This window comes from Xenia sp. Carnegie-2017, unplaced genomic scaffold (genome assembly GCF_021976095.1).
Source record: "Xenia sp. Carnegie-2017 unplaced genomic scaffold, XeniaSp_v1 HiC_scaffold_21, whole genome shotgun sequence".
Lineage (NCBI taxonomy): Eukaryota > Metazoa > Cnidaria > Anthozoa > Malacalcyonacea > Xeniidae > Xenia > Xenia sp. Carnegie-2017.
The window spans coordinates 2,376,248-2,393,496 of record NW_025813484.1 but is presented as its reverse complement, the minus strand read 5'-3'; the positions used below and the strand labels follow the sequence as shown (position 1 = coordinate 2,393,496).

Here is a 17,249-nt window from a genome sequence, read left to right as displayed (position 1 = left end):
ATGCTGACACAGATGTGATCGTGTCAAGATCAAGTGTCAAGTCGTTTTTTTGATCGTTAATTATGACCGTGTAAATACTTTTAGCAAATATGGACAAAAAACATCGACGAATATTACAACAAAATAGGGAATTTTAATTAAAGATCTAGAGCCTTTGAACCTATTAGGCTACCTTTATCAAGAGGGCGCCATCATTGAGGATGACATGGACAGAGTCCGGGCAAAGGATACACGAAAATTACAAGCCGAAGAACTCCTAAGCATCGTACCAAGACGAGGAGGAAAAGCCTTCGATCGCTTCTGTGACGTTTTGTTTAAATTTGACGGACAAAAGCATTTGGCAAAAAAATTGAAGGCGGATGTCGAGAATAAGAAAGGTAAGTACTAAGTCTGTGGTATATGAATGTAAGAATGTTCCCCCTCCCGACTGTATTTAAGTAATCATCAGCACCTCCCCCCCAGGGAGGGTACAGTGGTCATGGAAAGCACAAATATTAGAGAGTACGATCATTCTTGTTGAAAAACTCCCACAATATATCAGATGCCTGTTTATAATGTCATTACGTCATAAATTAAACTGCAATTCATACCCAAGTTTTCTAACCCTACCCCTACTCCAACGAGAATGTGAAGACAGATAGTTGTAGGCCCTCAAACTTGAGTGCAGGTTTTGTTGAATTCATGTATTAAACACAGTTCATTCTCTCATCACAGTAAGAGAATGATGGTTTGTTCATTATAAACATTTTCAGATCGAGTGAACATAAACACGACTGATAGTCCTACTGGTCTTCAACAAAAGCTTACTCCCAATCAAATCACAGTTCTTCCAACTGATATGCGTTTCATTCCTCAGTCAACACTTAATGACTTCGACAATGTCTACAAAATGCAAAGTGTTCCAAGAGGACTGTGTTTGATCATAAACAACAATAATTTTGACCCACAGGCAGACTTAAAACAGAGAGAAGGGTCGGACAAGGATGCAGCAAACCTTCAACAGCTGTTCCTTTCTCTTCATTACACAGTCACAGTGCTACGTAACACAACAGCTCTAATACTTAGAAGCAAGATGAGAGAATTTGCAATGAGACCAGAGCATGTCGATATGGACTCCGTTGTGATTTGTATCTTAAGTCATGGTTTGGATGGAAAGATATATACTATTGATGGTGAGCTGATCCCGATAACAGATCTTATATCAACACTTAATGGCCAGAACGCGAGAGGCTTGATCGGAAAGCCAAAACTGATCTTCATTCAAGCCTGTCGTGGAGGAAAGGTAAGATTTGGGAACAACGCCTATTGCTTTTTCTTTGAACAAAGTTTTATTGAACTTTTTTGCATGAGATCAAACACAATTATTGATATCCCTGAAACAGCTATACATTAAAATGATTTTGAAAATTTGTAATCCAGGCATTTAATAAATAAAAGATAAAAGATTAAAGTGAGTTTTAGTGATTTTTCATCAGAATGAGGAAATTACTATTTACATGTAATCTTAGTAAATAGTAATTTCCTCATTCTGATGAAGGCTCGAAGCAATGAGTCGAAAGCTCAATAAAACTCACTTTAAATCCGGAGAAACTTTTATCTTTTATTTATTAAAATGATTATATGTATTTTCGATAGCATATATGACAAAGCAGAAGAATTGTTTTCTTGAACCTAATAAAGTGAGTACAACAACTTTTTCGTAGGTTGACAAAGGTGCAAGTTTAGATCAAATTGACTCAGGTGAAGTGACCGTTAAAACTACCTCGGAAATTCTTCATGACCTTTACCAAGGTGAAGATGAAATAGACTCAGGATCAAATCCATTTGCTATGGTTCCAGCTGAAGCAGATTTCTTGCTTGCTTATTCCACAGTTCCAGGATTTGTTTCTTGGCGTAATTCTGAGAAAGGCTCATGGTTTATCCAAGCTTTATGTGAAATATTCATGACTTATGCTGGAGAAGAAGATCTTGTGAGTATGTTGGTTAGAGTCAATAGAAAAGTTGCGAGAGAGTTTCAATCTTACCAACAGGAAAAACAAGTCCCATCTCCCGTAGTTCGTTTGACCAAAAAGGTGTACTTTTTCCCAGGCTATCAATTCATGCCCTCCACTGCCATCTGAAGTCAGTAAAATGTAGCATTCAAGAGTGTATATGAATTACAGCAAAATACTCATTCATTGATTTCATTCTCATAATTCCATTATAGATAAGATATTGTTGTAGGTACATTAAATGTACTTGATCGCCACTTGGTGTTAGGTGTATTCTACACCAACTTGTCTGCTGTCAGTATTTCTGCCACATTTCCAACATTCATATTTTAATGCAGAGCTTTCCTTCTATTTTCTATCTATTGTACATGACACGTTTCTTGTCTATAGTCAAATTGAACATTGCTGTTGAGAATTGTAAATTTTCGGTTTCAAGTAGCAAAAAATCGACACTGGCGCACTATGGCAAGTTCTCTCTGTACAGTCCCATTTTGACAGACATGCATCCTTGGCAGTTCATTTCAAGAAAATGGGTTTCTAGATGATCTGCTGGTGCAAACTGTATACCTCACAGTGTTGCCACATTCCATTGTCACATATTCATTCCCACGATGAAGGATTGCCTCTTCATAGTTAGGCAGAGAGGTTGTACTTGAATTCACTATAGAATTATGACCTAAAGCTTCGTTATAAGTTGGTGGTGCCCCATCTGGACATGGGGTTTCCTGAGCATAATCATCCTCATTCTCAACATTTTCAACTGTATGAGAATGAAGATGACGATGAACAGATACACGCCAAGTCCTCCATAAGGAAATTACTATGATTCCCAAAACAACACAAACAATAATCATCAAGATGAAGTACAATTTTTTAGCCTGTTTTTCTTTTGGACAACGTAATTCATCACTACTGTCTGAACAGTTGGGAATACCATCACACAACAACTCTCTGTCAATACATTCACGACTAGAGCAACTGTATTGTTGGTCTGAGCAGACACTCTCCTTTACTTGGTTATACTTTAAGACAAATGTTCCCACACTACTGCCTCCAGTAAATGCTCTAATAATGCACTCTGTTAGATTTGGATTTGATAGGATGCCTTTCAGAGAGTTGCCAACAATGCATTTTTATTTTGACGGAGGATTCATACCATCCATCTATTATTTCTATGTTGTTAGGACATGCAACATTACCTGTGAAATTAAACTCCAGGAAATATAGCTCTATATAATGCTGTGGCTGAGGTACTTCTATGTACCAATCACAGTCTGAGCTGCCAAGAAATACTTTGGGATAACCGTGAGAGTATATATAACCAGCAGCATTCCTAAATGTACCACCACAAGGTGCCAAGTTTTTTTTAGTTGCCTTCAAAGTCAGTGTAAGCTTTGCATTGGTAAAACTTGACTGATGAAGAAATATTGTTAGATTGCTGCCTTTAGTAAACACCAAGAGATCATTCATATAACCACAAAGTTTACCATTGTGTGGAATAGCAACCCTAAATTCAATCAAACCCATCTCTTTAAACAAAAGGTAATCACTGGCACATTGCTCAAACTCATTATTTATGAATCCGTTGACAGTCACCTTCAACCAACCATCAGGAGCAACCACAGTAAGGACATAATGCTTGCTACTAACTGGAACAGAAATGTTAAGTCGAGTTACAGCCTCCATTTCTGTTGCAACAAACTTTCCTTTTATTATTTTGTAAGATGCTTTAAATATATTTCGGTAACTCGAATTGATTTTTCTCGATGAAAAGAGTTGCACTCTTAAAGCGTTCTGTGACGAATAAACTTTCAAAGGCATGTTATGAGCACAAAATCTACCAATCGAGGAGGAATTCGGGTGAAAACCATCAGAAAATTCAACATAATCCTCTGTACAAGAGCAACAAGATGATTTAAAATGAAATTCACTGATCGAAACCACAACACGGTAATCAGTCGGAACTTGAATTTCCCAGACACATTCATCTTCCTGGTGGCCATTCGCCAATAAATTACCAAATGTTGCGGAGAGTCTCTTTAATTTTTCACAAGGTGAAACCTGTTTAATGTAAAAGGAAAATAATACGGCCCACGATAGCAGCAAGTGCAGTGTGATGAGTTTTGATTTACAAGCCAATTTCCCAACGAAAGTCATAGCCAATTTACAAGTTTTCAGTTTTCAAACTCCAAAAATCTTTGGCGACATAAGTTGTCGTATAGTTCTTCGCACATTAAACTTTTTTTGTGTTTCATCACCTTTGAATTGGAGGTAGGAATTTGCAAACCATCATATATTATGCTCACAGTTCGTTTTTGCTCCATTCAGCTGCTACAAGTTAAACTGGTTAACATCGTTCAAAATGGAGTCATTAACTTCTACTGATAGCCTACCACATTCAAAGTCATAATTTGTACTAGAGTCAGTGGCATGACCAGTGAACACTATTTCTATGTTCACTCACTGTTAAATTAATGCATTTCAAATGATTTGAATGATGATAATTTTCTTCAATTTACATAGCTGGAGTACAACCTGAAGGCTGACTGTGCCATTGACAACAGTTAGCTGCTGAAACATATTAACTTCCTAATGAATAAAGCCAAATTCAACTCAGCAAGGAAAAAAAATGTATGGAGAAAATATCCACACAAACAAAAATAACAGAAAATGCTTGCTTTCATATAAAATCAAGATACTCCAATGGAGATGGTATTTAAATTTTCAATATGTTTACAAGTTTGCATGCAGGAGGATAGTCATACACACACTCACAAAGTTAGAATGCCTCATTGAGAAGTTTATGTTTAACTATCCAACTATTTTTCACCAAAACACTCACCACATCTTAAGCTTTTATGCCAGAGAACTGAAAAGCTACCTGCATCACATTTTATGGCAGTCATAACAATTGATAAGAAATGGTTTTGTCGCCAAGAATCAGTACCAGTACTTTTCTGCATTACCTAATCATCAATTTCGTTGGACGTTAATGCCAGTTTTTGCTTCTTGACTTTCTTCGCTTTTTTGTTTGCTCTTTCTGTGACATGTGCCTCAGCAAGCTCTTGGTGTATTTCTTTCATATGCTGATTCTTCAATATGAAAATATTGATTTGAAAAATTCGTGCAATTTGAATACATCTAGAATTTGCTCAACATTATAAGTTTCTTACCAAAGAAGAGCTCCTTCTGCTGAGTAAAATAACATCATCTGCATTTATGACAATACGCTTTGCATGTCTGTTACATGAGTATAAAAAATATAAGTTACTTCATATTGCAAAAGTTTTTAGAACTTTCTCATTACTTGGCAAAAAGCTCCAGATCTGTTGCAAAAGAATCTAGAACATTAAGAGAGAAAAAATTTTAAAAATGGTTCAGAAGTAGGCCTGCAGTATTCTTGGTAAAAAAATTGTATCAACAATCAACAAACATATCTTTTACCTATTTCTCTGAAGGTTGTCTCTGTTAACGCAGCAATAAACTGCTTTGAGTATTTCAATCTTTCATTCTTTGCTAAAGATTAACGACGAATATCAACAAAAAACAGGAAAAAACACCGAGGAGTTCTCATTCAACATATAAATACAGCTTGCTTTTTACCATATGTTTCGCAAATTTTGCCAACAGTGTAATGAAGAGCTGCTTTCAACCGCTAAAATTAAAACGTTTAGATAGCTTTTTTTTCATCCAAACATTTTCTCACGAGAATATTAAATCAAAAACCTGTATTTGCTCTAGACTTTCGTAAGCTGCAAGTGTTTTTTCATCGTCGCTGTCGGCCATTTTAATTTACAAATATTCGCGCTAGAACGCCAGTGCCCTATTTGTTCATTCTACATGAAGTAAACCCCTTTTCCTGTCGAAAATTGATCCAATAAACGCCCCAATAAAACAAATGCCTCGTATCTAATAAACGCCCTCCTATGAAGCTTGAGTTAGTACGTAATAAACGCCTATCTCTAATAAATACTCCTTCTGCAATAAACAACCACTATAATAATGCTTATTGGCTATGAAAACGATAGACAAGAAGGTAGGCAAAAGGTAGAAAAAGAAGATGGAAAAGACGACTGATTTCGTTTTGAGTTACTCTCTCTAAGCGACTCGTATGTGTTAAAGCCTCCTCCTAGAGCCGCTAAAATTTATCTAACGTACTCGGCGTTTATCATATCATTTACTGTAAGTTCAAAGCCACTCATACCAGGGCACAACAACCACTGCCAACAGAGAAAAGTCGCCGATACTTATACAACAAGCATAAAAGTTTAAACTAATGGTTAGTATGAAATAAATAATTGAAAATTAGTCATTAATTGATAATTGATAATTGACATACAAGTCAGTGGCATAATAATTAATTATCAATATGTAAATTGATAACCAAATTGTAGACATTACAGAAATTGCTCTAAGTTTATCTCCAATGCGGTGCATGGATTATTCAATTCAAAATTGCTAAGAACTGTAGGATGCACGACTCCCATGATGCCAATCGAGCTGCCACAGTATATGACCTCAGCACAACGACCAGGAAAGAAGGTGGGATCTGCAATATTTACCAAGACAAAGTTTTAGAAAGCAAAGTGAAGTTAAATGAAAGAATGTTATATGCAGTGCGGTGTTTTGAAATTGAATGAAGATATGATCTTCGCACTTTGCTGGATAATTTAAGCAATTGTCTCATGAACCAATATTAACCACATGTTGACCCAACATTGACCTGCTCTCCACTGTGTGACTTCATAGCTCAGTTGGTCAGAGCACTGTACCGGCATCGCAGAGGTCATGGGTTCGAATCCCGTTGAGTCACCTGAGTTTTTCAGGTTCATGAGACAATTGCTTAAATTGTCCAGTAAAGTGCGAAGATCATATCTTCATTCAAAGTGAAGTTAAAATGAACGGAATTGAAAAACACTTTGATTCTAACACAAAATGCTAATACTGCATATTTTACAAATTTCATTTTACGACTGTCCTACTGCGCTCAGTATAAATTTATATTTTCTACCTTCGCAAGCCTTTATGAAATAGCCATTGTCATTATTTGACTTGTTTTTAGCTGGTTTGATTTCTAACAACTGCATAATTCTGTCTAGTAGACCATGAACAATCTAAAAAAATACATTTAAAATAATATTGTATGGAAGAAATCATCGGGATTCTATTCCATATATACCTCAAAACCGGGAGTCTTGTTGTAATTTATCACACAGATGCGTCGATGATTCCTGGCACCAACATCTTTAATTAAAAAAAAATGTGTTAATTTGCGAAAAATCATCAGCTATTGGAAAAAGAGATCAGGATCTGATACAAGACAACCAAGAACCACGGCAAAAGAACCCTGGAGAAAGACACCCGGAAATAGGAAAGACCCACGATAGATGAGTCATTGAGGGGGACCACATTCGTATAGGTATATACTATTTTAATAATGCGCAATAAAATCAAATGTGATAACGAGTTATAACATATGAATACATGAATATGAATTATCAGTCTTCCGCAGTCACTACAAAACCTTTTTTTTCATCTTGTAACACGATGTCTGAGATTTCAAATAGTTTTAAAGGCAACGGCATCTTCCTGTTTGCTCCAACTGTCTTCAGTAGGCCAGGCAACAAAGTAGTCCGTACGACCTGAAATTACATAGAAATGTGGGCAAAATTGAAAAAGTTAAGAAGCAACTATAACAATGTTGTTTTAGAGCATTCTTATTCGCTAAGCACCTGAAATTCAAGAGTTTTGGGGTTTGCTATCTCGACTGCTTTTGTTAGTTCAAATCCTTTGTTCAATTTGTCTGAAATATCTTCGCGTGAGCACTAAAAAGCAAATTTATACATCAAAAACAAAGCACAAGAAATGATAAAACGCAGTCTTCGAGAATGTCTCATTTTTATAAATGTTTGATGGACAAATTCGTGATGAACAAAGCAAAAAGAAGTGATCCTCACTAATGCAAACGTCAATGCTTCTGTATAACCAGCTTGGACAATTTCAGCTTTGATCAAATCACACAACTTATTTAAAGGAAACTGTTAAAAATAATAAAATGGTACTTCAAACAAAGCAAACTTCACACACTGTTGATAAAAAATGCAGAATAGAAAACTGCTCGCTCAAAGGAAAACATAAACAAACTAACTTGATGTGCAATTGTCATGGATTTCGGTATAGTTTCCTCAATATTATTGTAGCCATATGCAATAGCCACATCTTCCATGATATCACACGCATGAATTACATGTCAAAAATGTTAAGGATTCAGCATTAAATGAAAATAAACATCACAGTGTACGATGATGTCACACACATGATGTCACACGCATGAATTACATGTCAAAAATGTTAAGGATTCAGCATTAAATGAAAATAAACATCACAGTGTACGATGATGTCACACACATGATGTCACACACATGATGTCACACACATGATGTCACACGCATGAATTACATGTCAAAATGTTAAGGATTCAGCATTAAATGAAAATAAACATCACAGTGTACGATGATGTCACACACATGATGTCACACACATGATGTCACACGCATGAATTACATGTCAAAAATGTTAAGGATTCAGCATTAAATTAAAATAAACATCACAGTGTACGATGATGTCACACACATGATGTCACACGCATGAATTACATGTCAAAATGTTAAGGATTCAGGATTAAATTAAAATAAACATCACAGTGTACGATGATGTCACACACATGATGTCACACGCATGAATTACATGTCAAAAATGTTAAGGATTCAGCATTAAATTAAAATAAACATCACAGTGTACGATGATGTCACACACATGATGTCACACGCATGAATTACATGTCAAAAATGTTAAGGATTCAGGATTAAATTAAAATAAACATCACAGTGTACGATGATGTCACACACATGATGTCACACACATGATGTCACACGCATGAATTACATGTCAAAAATGTTAAGGATTCAGGATTAAATTAAAATAAACATCACAGTGTACGTGTTAAAACTTTGCTGTACATGTTAAAAGAACTGTCAGACTTGTAGTAACGACAACAAAAAAGTTTAAGTTATTTTTCAAAAGGATATCAGCTCTCGTTGGCGGTATTTCCACTTCAATATTCTCTCCGTCATTTTTCACCTCGCTGTTCAAGCACATTCTTGTCAAAAGATCAGCGATGGCTTCAGCATTTTCCCTAGAAGACGTATCGTAGTTTTCATTAATATATATATAGGATGACATGAATCACATAAAAAAAAATAAATGTCTTCCCATAATGCATCAAAACAATCAAACAAACTCACTTAATTCCCACTTTAATATTCGTTTTTTCCACCGAAATAACCTCTTTTCTGTAATTCAATTTCTGTATAAACATACAGGGGGTTATTCAAAGCGATGTTTCTCTCGAGAACGTTATTTTTACAACTGGCTGTCATAAAACTTAACAGTTATCGTAACACAAAAGTTAGAAAGTTGTTCGCACTCCTTTTCAAGACTTGTTTTCACAAAAAAAGAACAGAAAGTACAATCACATGCAGAGATAAACTTAAGGAAACTAGGGCATTTTCTCTTTTTTCCAAGATTGAAAAAACAACACACCACACACTTTAAAATGAAAAATCTAAAGCAACACTTATTGTTGAAAAAACTATACTCCACACACTCTAAAATGAAAAATCTAGAGCAACACTTATTGTTGAAAAACTATACTCCACACACTTTAAAATGAAAAATCCAAAGCAACACTTATTGTTGAAAAAACTCTACTCCACACACTTTAAAATGAAAAATCTAAAGCAACACTTATTGTTGAAAAAACTATACTCCACACACTTTAAAATAAAAACGTGTTAAATAAAAATGAAATGAAAATACCCACGGGATATTTCGTAATTGTACCATCGACTTGAACAACCTCAACTGGTTCCACACTGAAAACAATTATCAACTGAATGAAATTTTCGTTTGATCAAATTTCACAAGCTGTTCATAAACTTTCATAACTTACACAAATTTTTGCTTGCAGTACAAACTGAACATTGTAACTAAAATATCCACGACAATTTCGGCCTATATAAAGAGGAGTTGATAAATTTCTTTATTCAAAAACCATTTCAAACTTTATCATACTTTTTTTTATCTCCACATGGTCATTACAAAAACTTTACCTTTCGCAAGTCTGTAGCAGTACAATCGATAAAAATATTCTTGGTTTCCAACGTAATCTTTGAATGATTTCCTAATGAAACAATACAAAGTAAAATCAATAAAAATATTCGCAGTTCACAATGTAATCTCTAAATAATATTCAGGTGAAACAGCACAGATAGCTATATACAAAAACGGTTTCCATCGTTGATGAGAGCTTACCATTTATAATTGGTGGCATCGAAAGTACGACATTATTGCTGTCATAAATAATGGGATAGAATGGTTTATCTTTTATAATGTGAAGATAATGTTTCAGTTTGTTATCAGTCTAAAAAAAACAATCAGAAAAATACATACAGTTACTCCAAACAAGAGATGAAACCTTTACTTTAAAATTCATACAAGAATAAATGCGAGAAATGTCGTGATAATTGGTACCTGATAAAGATCCATCATCTCGACAGCTGTATATTCTTTATGCTAGAGCAGTGAAAAAAGTTGAACTAAAATTAATCTGTTGAATTACCACAGTAAACATTGATAGCAGAGATGTGCGCAGCAAGGAATGTGGGGTGAGGTGTGAAACCCACACATTTTGCCGAGCGGGGAATGTGGGGTGAGGTGTGAAACCCACACATTTTGCTGAGCAAGGAATGTGGGGTGAGGTGTGAAACCCACACATTTTGCTGAGCGGGGAATGTAGGGTGAGGTGTGAAAACCACACATTTTGCTGAGCAAGGAATGTGGGGTGAGGTGTGAAACCCACACATTTTGCTGAGCGGGGAATGTAGGGTGAGGTGTGAAAACCACACATATTGCCGAGCGGGGAATGTGGGGTGAGGTGTGAAACCCACACATTTTGACGCGCAGGGAATATGGAAATCCAAAATCGAGAAAAAATTTTCTAGAACTGCACAGCTTTAAAAGGCAGTTGAAAATGCTATCAGGAAAAGCATTTTATCCCGGGGACGTATGAAGCCATTGTTGTTTAAAGACCATAACATACACATATAAATAAACTCGCTGACATTATCGACCTTCCTATGTACATCCATGTTTCATGCACGTTCAATCTTATGAAAAACACCCCCTTAAATTGAATGCTTTTAGTACACTTCAGACTACAAAGACATGGTAATGTATAATTTATGTTTAACAAGAGCTGGTGCCTTTTAAACTGGCATAGAATCAGATCCCAGCTTTACACCACTTGCAAAAATTTGCCACACAACAAATTTCATTATGACAAAACATCAATTCCAGAGCAAAAAACCATCAAACAAAGTTAGCACAATCTTCAACAAACCTTATTCAATGGCACAAATTTTATGTCTTGTGGTGTTCTTGCATCATACAGAAAAGGTCCTTTGACGGTGTCAAGGTCATGAGTACCTATAGCTACCAATGTTCGCTTCCGACAAATGTTCTGATGCAGCTTGTCTTGTAGGTCAATGAAGCTGTTGTAACTCTCCTGTAGATCAGTTAAGTTAGAAATTTTTTAGCATACTTCATTTCATTTGATTGAGAAGAAATAAAATGAAATCATGAAACATTAGAAAAATGCTATGTCCATTTACGTACATTAAAATTGTTGGTAAGATTTCTTGAAAAGTACATATTTAGTTGTGTTTATGTCACATCAGATGGCATTCACATTAAATAACATACTTGTGTTAAAGTCACATCCCGCAAAACTGCCCCAATGCAATATGGTCGAACCAGTGAAGTCTGAAAAATTTCAAACCAAAACATATTATAAGTGACTGTTCTGTCAACATCTTGGGAAAAAACTACACATACGTATTCTCACATTTTTTGCTATCGCAATTCTTTGCAAAGGATAATCAGGAGATGAAAGATGATACCTAGGTGCTTTGATCCTACAGAACAGTAAATTACCAGTAGTTTGGTTAATTGCCATTATCAAGCATAGTTCCTAAAAGAAAATCACACTTTAATTTGCTTTCACACATTCATAGCATTCCCATGGTACGACTGGCAGACTAGCACTCCACTTAGAATAAAGCAACTACTTTTTTTCAAGCAATCAAGAAAAAAATAAATAAATACCTAATGACAATAAAACAAACATTAAACTGGCATTGCTTGGCTGCCATTTAGAAATAAAAGACCATTGTTGTTTTGTAAAAACCACACCTACAGCTTTGGTCTGTGAAATAACATCTTGGTCTGGTATTTTTTAGTAAAGACCTCTTGCTTGGTTAGTAAAAACTTCAACATATCTCGAAAACTACAAATCTACCAGTTGTGAAATAATTACACACTTTTCCAAGAAAACCAGAAGACTTCTAGCCAAACCCTCTATGCATAGCAAATCATATCTAAAAAATGAAATATCAATGACCGACTTAAAGAGGAGAAAAGAAAACTTTTTAAAATTTTTACCGATTAGCGGGAACATCAATTTTATAGATGACTTTGTCTGAAGCACTTTCTGCCTTGTTTTCTCCCTGCTCTTTTGAAATCATAACTTTTTCTGATGTCTATTGAAGCAGATAATACCATTAAAAAGGGATGTCAACATTGAGTAAATATCAGTTAGACGAGAATATAACATGTAAGAAAATACCACTTCATCTAGTTCAATTCCAAAATCAAAGCAAAGTTCATCAAATTCTTCATCCGCTAAAATGTAAAGAGAGACGGATTGAATGCCATTTTTATTTGTATCATCCACAGCTCAAACATTGAGTGCAAATGGATAAAAGTACTATTGTAATATACTCCTTTCAGGCCATTTGTTTATTTCGTACTATGTGTCCATACATTTGGTAAAAGCTTGTGTTCAATGTGCTGTAATGCAATATAGTTACACGGGAGTTAAGCTTTTTTCACAGTGTGCTTATACATGTCGTCCATATTATCAAAAACTTTGATGGTTGAAGACTTACAATTCACCTGTCATCTAGACGTTAGCAAAGACAAAAACGAGATATTCAGATGACTGATGACTTAATATGACATTTAACTTACAATATTCTTTCCCAAGCAATTTGAACAGCTCATCTCGTCCTACTTGAACTGTCGGCATTTTTAAAACACAACTTCCTGGAAAAATTCAAGATATGCAAGGCATCGAACCACTGATTTGGTGATTGAACCATGAAAACCTAGAACATCACGGGAAGGGATTAGATCCTTCAGAAGGTGAAAATGCACAATACTAGGAGTTACTATCATAACTAACGTTGCTGCCGATTATTTGCTTCATCCACATTTTCATACGATGAATATAAATAATAGTGAAATTGTTTTTATATAAGTTTAAATTATGTAAACAATGTTTTCTAATCAGTTGTCTACATTGATGAGGTACTATGACGGGCAATATAATCACTTCACTTTTTCCTCGACTAGCAAAAATACTACCATATTGGAAATATTACATCTTCGGAAAAACGCTATATTATGATAATTGCTGTGGGGGTTTTTGTAGTTTTTATGATTGTGGTTTTTTTGTGTCTTTATAAGTGAATTGTACTAGAATTTTCTCACACACATGGTCACTCGTATTTTCGCTTTGGCTAGTATAAATAGACAGAGCTTCAGAAAATAAGTCAATCTGTACATAGCAGGAAATGTTAAAATGCTTTTAATTGAAATTATGGAGAGGAAATATGTCAGGAATTGATACTTGATCAGGAAATAGTACTAACATAATATGCTAATATTGAGATTTCAACAAAAGTTTTTTCCACTTGTTTACAAATTCTTAACCTTTCCATTTAGCCTCACGCGAACGAAGAAACGGAATTTTATTTGACTTTCTATGTCGTTATTATTTGTGATCAAAAAGAATTTCAGCTTTAATAAAATCGCACATTTTATTTGAACTGTTGAAAATAATCAATTTAAAAAGAAGTTAAACCAAATCTTGCGGAAGACTGTTCGCTCGAGGATAAAGCCGAAAGACAAAGAAATGATTAATGGATTTGGAACAGTTTCATTTACATTTTTGGACGCCCAGTCAAATATAGTTATTTCAATCAGTCCACGACATGTGTACGACAATTACTGTCTAGTGAAATACCGAGCATTCATTGAATTTTAGCGCCTGCATTTATGCACAGTCGAGTACCGCAGAAAGACCCCTTCGATTTAATCACCAAGACATGTGGTTCCCCATTCGTATGACATAAATTTTGGTTGCCATGTAACCACATTTGAAACAAATAAAAAAAACCCCTGCATAACTCCGTTACAGTTAGGGCGTTACTAAACGACGACACGACGACGAAATTAAGAATTGTGATAAGTTTGCAATTGCTTGTTGATCGTCGCCAACAAAGGTTTACATCTTTTGTCTTTCTTTTACCCAGGAGAACGTCAAAAATATTCATCATTTGTATATTTGTAAATTTCACAATTCTACATGTTTGTAAAATTTGTGTCAATAAAATGACTGTTTTCCCCATACATAAATAGCTAAGTATTTATTTCAATAATTACCATTGTACTGTCTCATTAAAACGTGCAGACAAAGAACAGATCTTCTACGGCTTCCTAAAAATTTCCGCCCCAGATTGTTCCTTTTTGAAAGCAAAATTTACAGAGAGCGTTGTCGATGTTTTCCAGAGTTGAGAAACAGGATGGTTTTTCCTTCTAAATGACGAAGTTTATCACTGCAAGGGGAAAATACTGAACTTTAAATAGTTCAGGTTGCTCATTACGAAATGAATGCCTATAAGTTAAGGTAAATTTGAAACAGAGTTTCATCTACAACCAGCTCCGATTCAACACGAAGCTCTCGCTAAAAAAGGTTTCTTGTTTATCAAAACCAAAATACACGAATATTCGGTACAATTTGCATCATCATCAATATTGAGTAATAAAAATGTTTTTATTTCCTTCGCAAATGTCTAGCAAAGAATATAATTTAAAAGGAAATGGCGTGTGATGGAAAGGAATTGGCAAGGCGGGATAAAAGGCCTACCAACGGATTGATATCGAATATTCGAAGCCATCAAGGAAATGTTTAGATAACAACCAAAGAAACTGAAGAATATAAAGCACAAGGACAGAAGACGAACAAACATAAAGCGCGAGTGTGCACAAGAAAGGAATCCGGTTGAGATTTAGAAAATACAAAATCGTTGGAACGATGAAAGAGAGTCACATATTGCTTATCCTTCTGTTTGTCTTTGTCTCTTTTGCTTCGTCTTCTAAACTTAACAAAGAGTACATTTCTAAGTACACAGAAAAATTAAATGTTTTGGGCAAAGATCTTCTTTTGAAGTTTCGACCTACTACAGAAACCAAGAACGTCTCACAACATGGAAATCTTTCATACTGCCCAATAAATCCACAGCTTCGCAAGCAAATTCAACAGCTATTTGCATATGAAACAAAACATGATGTCAAATATTCGTCTGAAGATAGCATTGTTCGACAAAGAAGAAAAAGACGTTTGAGCAAAAGAGAAACGGTAAGTTTATTGATATAGAAATATTACACTACACTACATGACATACATATATATCTGAGGAGCAAATGTACGCATATAGAATGAAAGTCATTCTATAAAAGACTCCTGCACTTGGGACACAGGATGTACGGTTACACATTGTATGGATTGTACTGTAGAGTATATATATATACTATATATATACGGTGTCAGACTTTTACAGCAAAAAATCGATCGCAAGTGCAACATAGCAAAATATTTTCACGAGTTCAAACGCTTGTCCTTACGCGGGGTCGTCGCTAGAACGTTTTTTGGAAGTGATTGCATCTATATATTCATTTTCAAAATTGTTTAAAATCAGACATTTTCTTTTTGTGATGGGATATTACGAGTTCATGAAGTTTCGCATGGTTTTAATGATCAACAATATAATTCAAAAATTATAACTCCAAATTTTTCATCAATTCCATCTCTTATAGATAACCTGGTCGTTCAGCTGCGTTCAAGCTGCTTTCGTATTTGTCAATGGTATTTTGTCAATTAACATTCCCACAATGCAATGTTGTGAACAATGTAGTTTCCCAGCCTTCAGCCTTTGTGTGGCCCAAGGCAAAGGCAAGATTTGCCTACAGGAGGGGATTCAGTGTATTGATACATGTATTAAGACACATATATATCAGTGTAGTCTCTCAGTCGGTGTGATTGCTCAATCATCTATTGGTCTTACTCCAAGCAAGCCGAGTCGATGCTCTACAACAACAAAATTTATCAATTCAACGGCTTGCATTGAACGTGAATGCATTCCAGTAAACGTAGGAGCAACATACAGATAAATGAGTATGTTGTAACAATTAACATATTCTTAATTTCTATGTCGTTAGGTGAGAAGTAAATAATTACTTTTATTACGAAGTAGGTTTTATAAAAGACGCCGATAGACACACCACCAATTTTCATAATAAAATTCCATGTAACAAGACGGTTTTTTTCATCTTATTTATCTAAATGCAATAAAAGTATTTTGCAACAAGTTTAACTGTATATTATTTAATCTGAAGAACTCTTAAGTTAAAGACGAAACGTCATTAATAAAAAAATATTTAATCTCTCAAATCATCGAAATGGTTATATTAAAAATTATATGTGGGGAAGTCATACTTGTATTAAAAATTTGATTTCCGCCGGGCAAATCTCTGGCCATGATTTGAAATAATCTACGATGTACAGTCGGTTTATCAATCGTCAAAATACAGCAGCTATTAAATTTGATCATTTTATTAAAACATGCAAGAAAGATGAAGAATGTAAATCCCCAAAGATGATATCATTATATTATCATACAGTCGAGATTAAATGTGGTTCTAGAAGAACTGAAGAAGGTTCTACTTTCAAATTCCTTTACAGCAACGGAAATTGGATAATTCTAAGACTCGTTATTATCCAAAACTCATCACGTAAAAAAATATGAATTATTTACAAACTGAAACAAGGCAAAAAATATTTGACTATAGACTTGTCACAATCTTCTACGCATATTTGTATAAAGATGTGCTAGTAAAACCAACTGTATATTAGTGTCCAATTTGACTATAGACTTGTCACAATCTTCTACGCATATTTGTATAAAGATGTGCTAGTAAAACCAGCTGTATATTAGTGTCCAATTTTGGCCATTAAAA

At 34.8% G+C, this 17,249-nt stretch overlaps 5 protein-coding genes across 5 annotated transcripts; 2 read left to right on the top strand and 3 right to left on the bottom strand.

Moving 5' to 3' along the window:
* Positions 1-30: 30 nt before the first annotated feature.
* LOC124443875 (caspase-3-like) lies at positions 31-2,248 on the top strand. Its single transcript, XM_046994418.1, is given in 4 exon segments — positions 31-129; positions 132-377; positions 753-1,282; positions 1,704-2,248. Coding segments are annotated over 4 exon segments (1,233 nt in total). The 5' UTR covers positions 31-89; the 3' UTR covers positions 2,121-2,248.
* A 94-nt stretch (positions 2,249-2,342) lies between these two features.
* On the bottom strand, positions 2,343-4,323 carry LOC124443871 (tolloid-like protein 2). The gene is given in 2 exon segments (XM_046994415.1): positions 2,343-3,112; positions 3,114-4,323. Coding segments are annotated over 2 exon segments (1,635 nt in total). The 5' UTR covers positions 4,149-4,323; the 3' UTR covers positions 2,343-2,512.
* Positions 4,324-4,669: 346 nt separating this feature from the next.
* Positions 4,670-5,803, bottom strand: LOC124443878 (centromere protein S-like). Its single transcript, XM_046994422.1, has 6 exons — positions 5,718-5,803; positions 5,595-5,646; positions 5,436-5,507; positions 5,299-5,332; positions 5,165-5,231; positions 4,670-5,083 (listed from the first exon to the last, which is right to left on the bottom strand). Exons 1-6 carry the CDS (start codon positions 5,775-5,777, stop codon positions 4,958-4,960), a joined length of 411 nt encoding a protein of 136 aa, XP_046850378.1. The 5' UTR covers positions 5,778-5,803; the 3' UTR covers positions 4,670-4,957.
* A 468-nt stretch (positions 5,804-6,271) lies between these two features.
* Positions 6,272-13,276, bottom strand: LOC124444321 (phenylalanine--tRNA ligase beta subunit-like). The gene is made up of 21 exons (XM_046994904.1): positions 13,140-13,276; positions 12,736-12,791; positions 12,552-12,649; positions 12,431-12,487; positions 11,956-12,025; positions 11,814-11,873; positions 11,452-11,616; positions 10,584-10,625; positions 10,365-10,473; positions 10,163-10,233; positions 10,003-10,064; positions 9,874-9,925; positions 9,296-9,357; positions 9,080-9,186; positions 8,140-8,240; positions 7,949-8,029; positions 7,724-7,816; positions 7,516-7,633; positions 7,171-7,235; positions 7,003-7,105; positions 6,272-6,540 (listed from the first exon to the last, which is right to left on the bottom strand). The coding sequence occupies exons 1-21, from the start codon at positions 13,195-13,197 to the stop codon at positions 6,389-6,391; spliced, it is 1,782 nt and encodes a 593-aa protein (XP_046850860.1). The 5' UTR covers positions 13,198-13,276; the 3' UTR covers positions 6,272-6,388.
* A 1,760-nt stretch (positions 13,277-15,036) lies between these two features.
* LOC124444232 lies at positions 15,037-16,601 on the top strand. Its single transcript, XM_046994818.1, has 2 exons — positions 15,037-15,591; positions 16,050-16,601. The coding sequence occupies exons 1-2, from the start codon at positions 15,268-15,270 to the stop codon at positions 16,401-16,403; spliced, it is 678 nt and encodes a 225-aa protein (XP_046850774.1). The 5' UTR covers positions 15,037-15,267; the 3' UTR covers positions 16,404-16,601.
* Positions 16,602-17,249: the final 648 nt, after the last annotated feature.

What these genes read in the sequence shown, in the direction of transcription:
- LOC124443878 (XM_046994422.1), bottom strand. Translation starts at nt 5,777, where the DNA reads ATGGCCGACAGCGACGATGAAAAAACACTTGCAGCTTACGAAAGTCTA. An exon ending in GACAACCTTCAGAGAAATAG is followed by an intron (nt 5,333 to 5,435) that starts GTAAAAGATATG and finishes TTAATGTTCTAG; the next exon opens with ATTCTTTTGCAACAGATCTG. An exon ending in GATCTGGAGCTTTTTGCCAA is followed by an intron (nt 5,232 to 5,298) that starts GTAATGAGAAAG and finishes CTCATGTAACAG; the next exon opens with ACATGCAAAGCGTATTGTCA.
- LOC124444321 (XM_046994904.1), bottom strand. Translation starts at nt 13,197, where the DNA reads ATGCCGACAGTTCAAGTAGGACGAGATGAGCTGTTCAAATTGCTTGGG. An exon ending in CTTCTGGTTTTCTTGGAAAA is followed by an intron (nt 12,026 to 12,430) that starts GTGTGTAATTAT and finishes ACTGTTCTGTAG; the next exon opens with GATCAAAGCACCTAGGTATC. An exon ending in AATACCGCCAACGAGAGCTG is followed by an intron (nt 8,241 to 9,079) that starts ATATCCTTTTGA and finishes AACATTTTTGAC; the next exon opens with ATGTAATTCATGCGTGTGAT.
- LOC124444232 (XM_046994818.1), top strand. Translation starts at nt 15,268, where the DNA reads ATGAAAGAGAGTCACATATTGCTTATCCTTCTGTTTGTCTTTGTCTCT. An exon ending in GTTTGAGCAAAAGAGAAACG is followed by an intron (nt 15,592 to 16,049) that starts GTAAGTTTATTG and finishes CATCTCTTATAG; the next exon opens with ATAACCTGGTCGTTCAGCTG.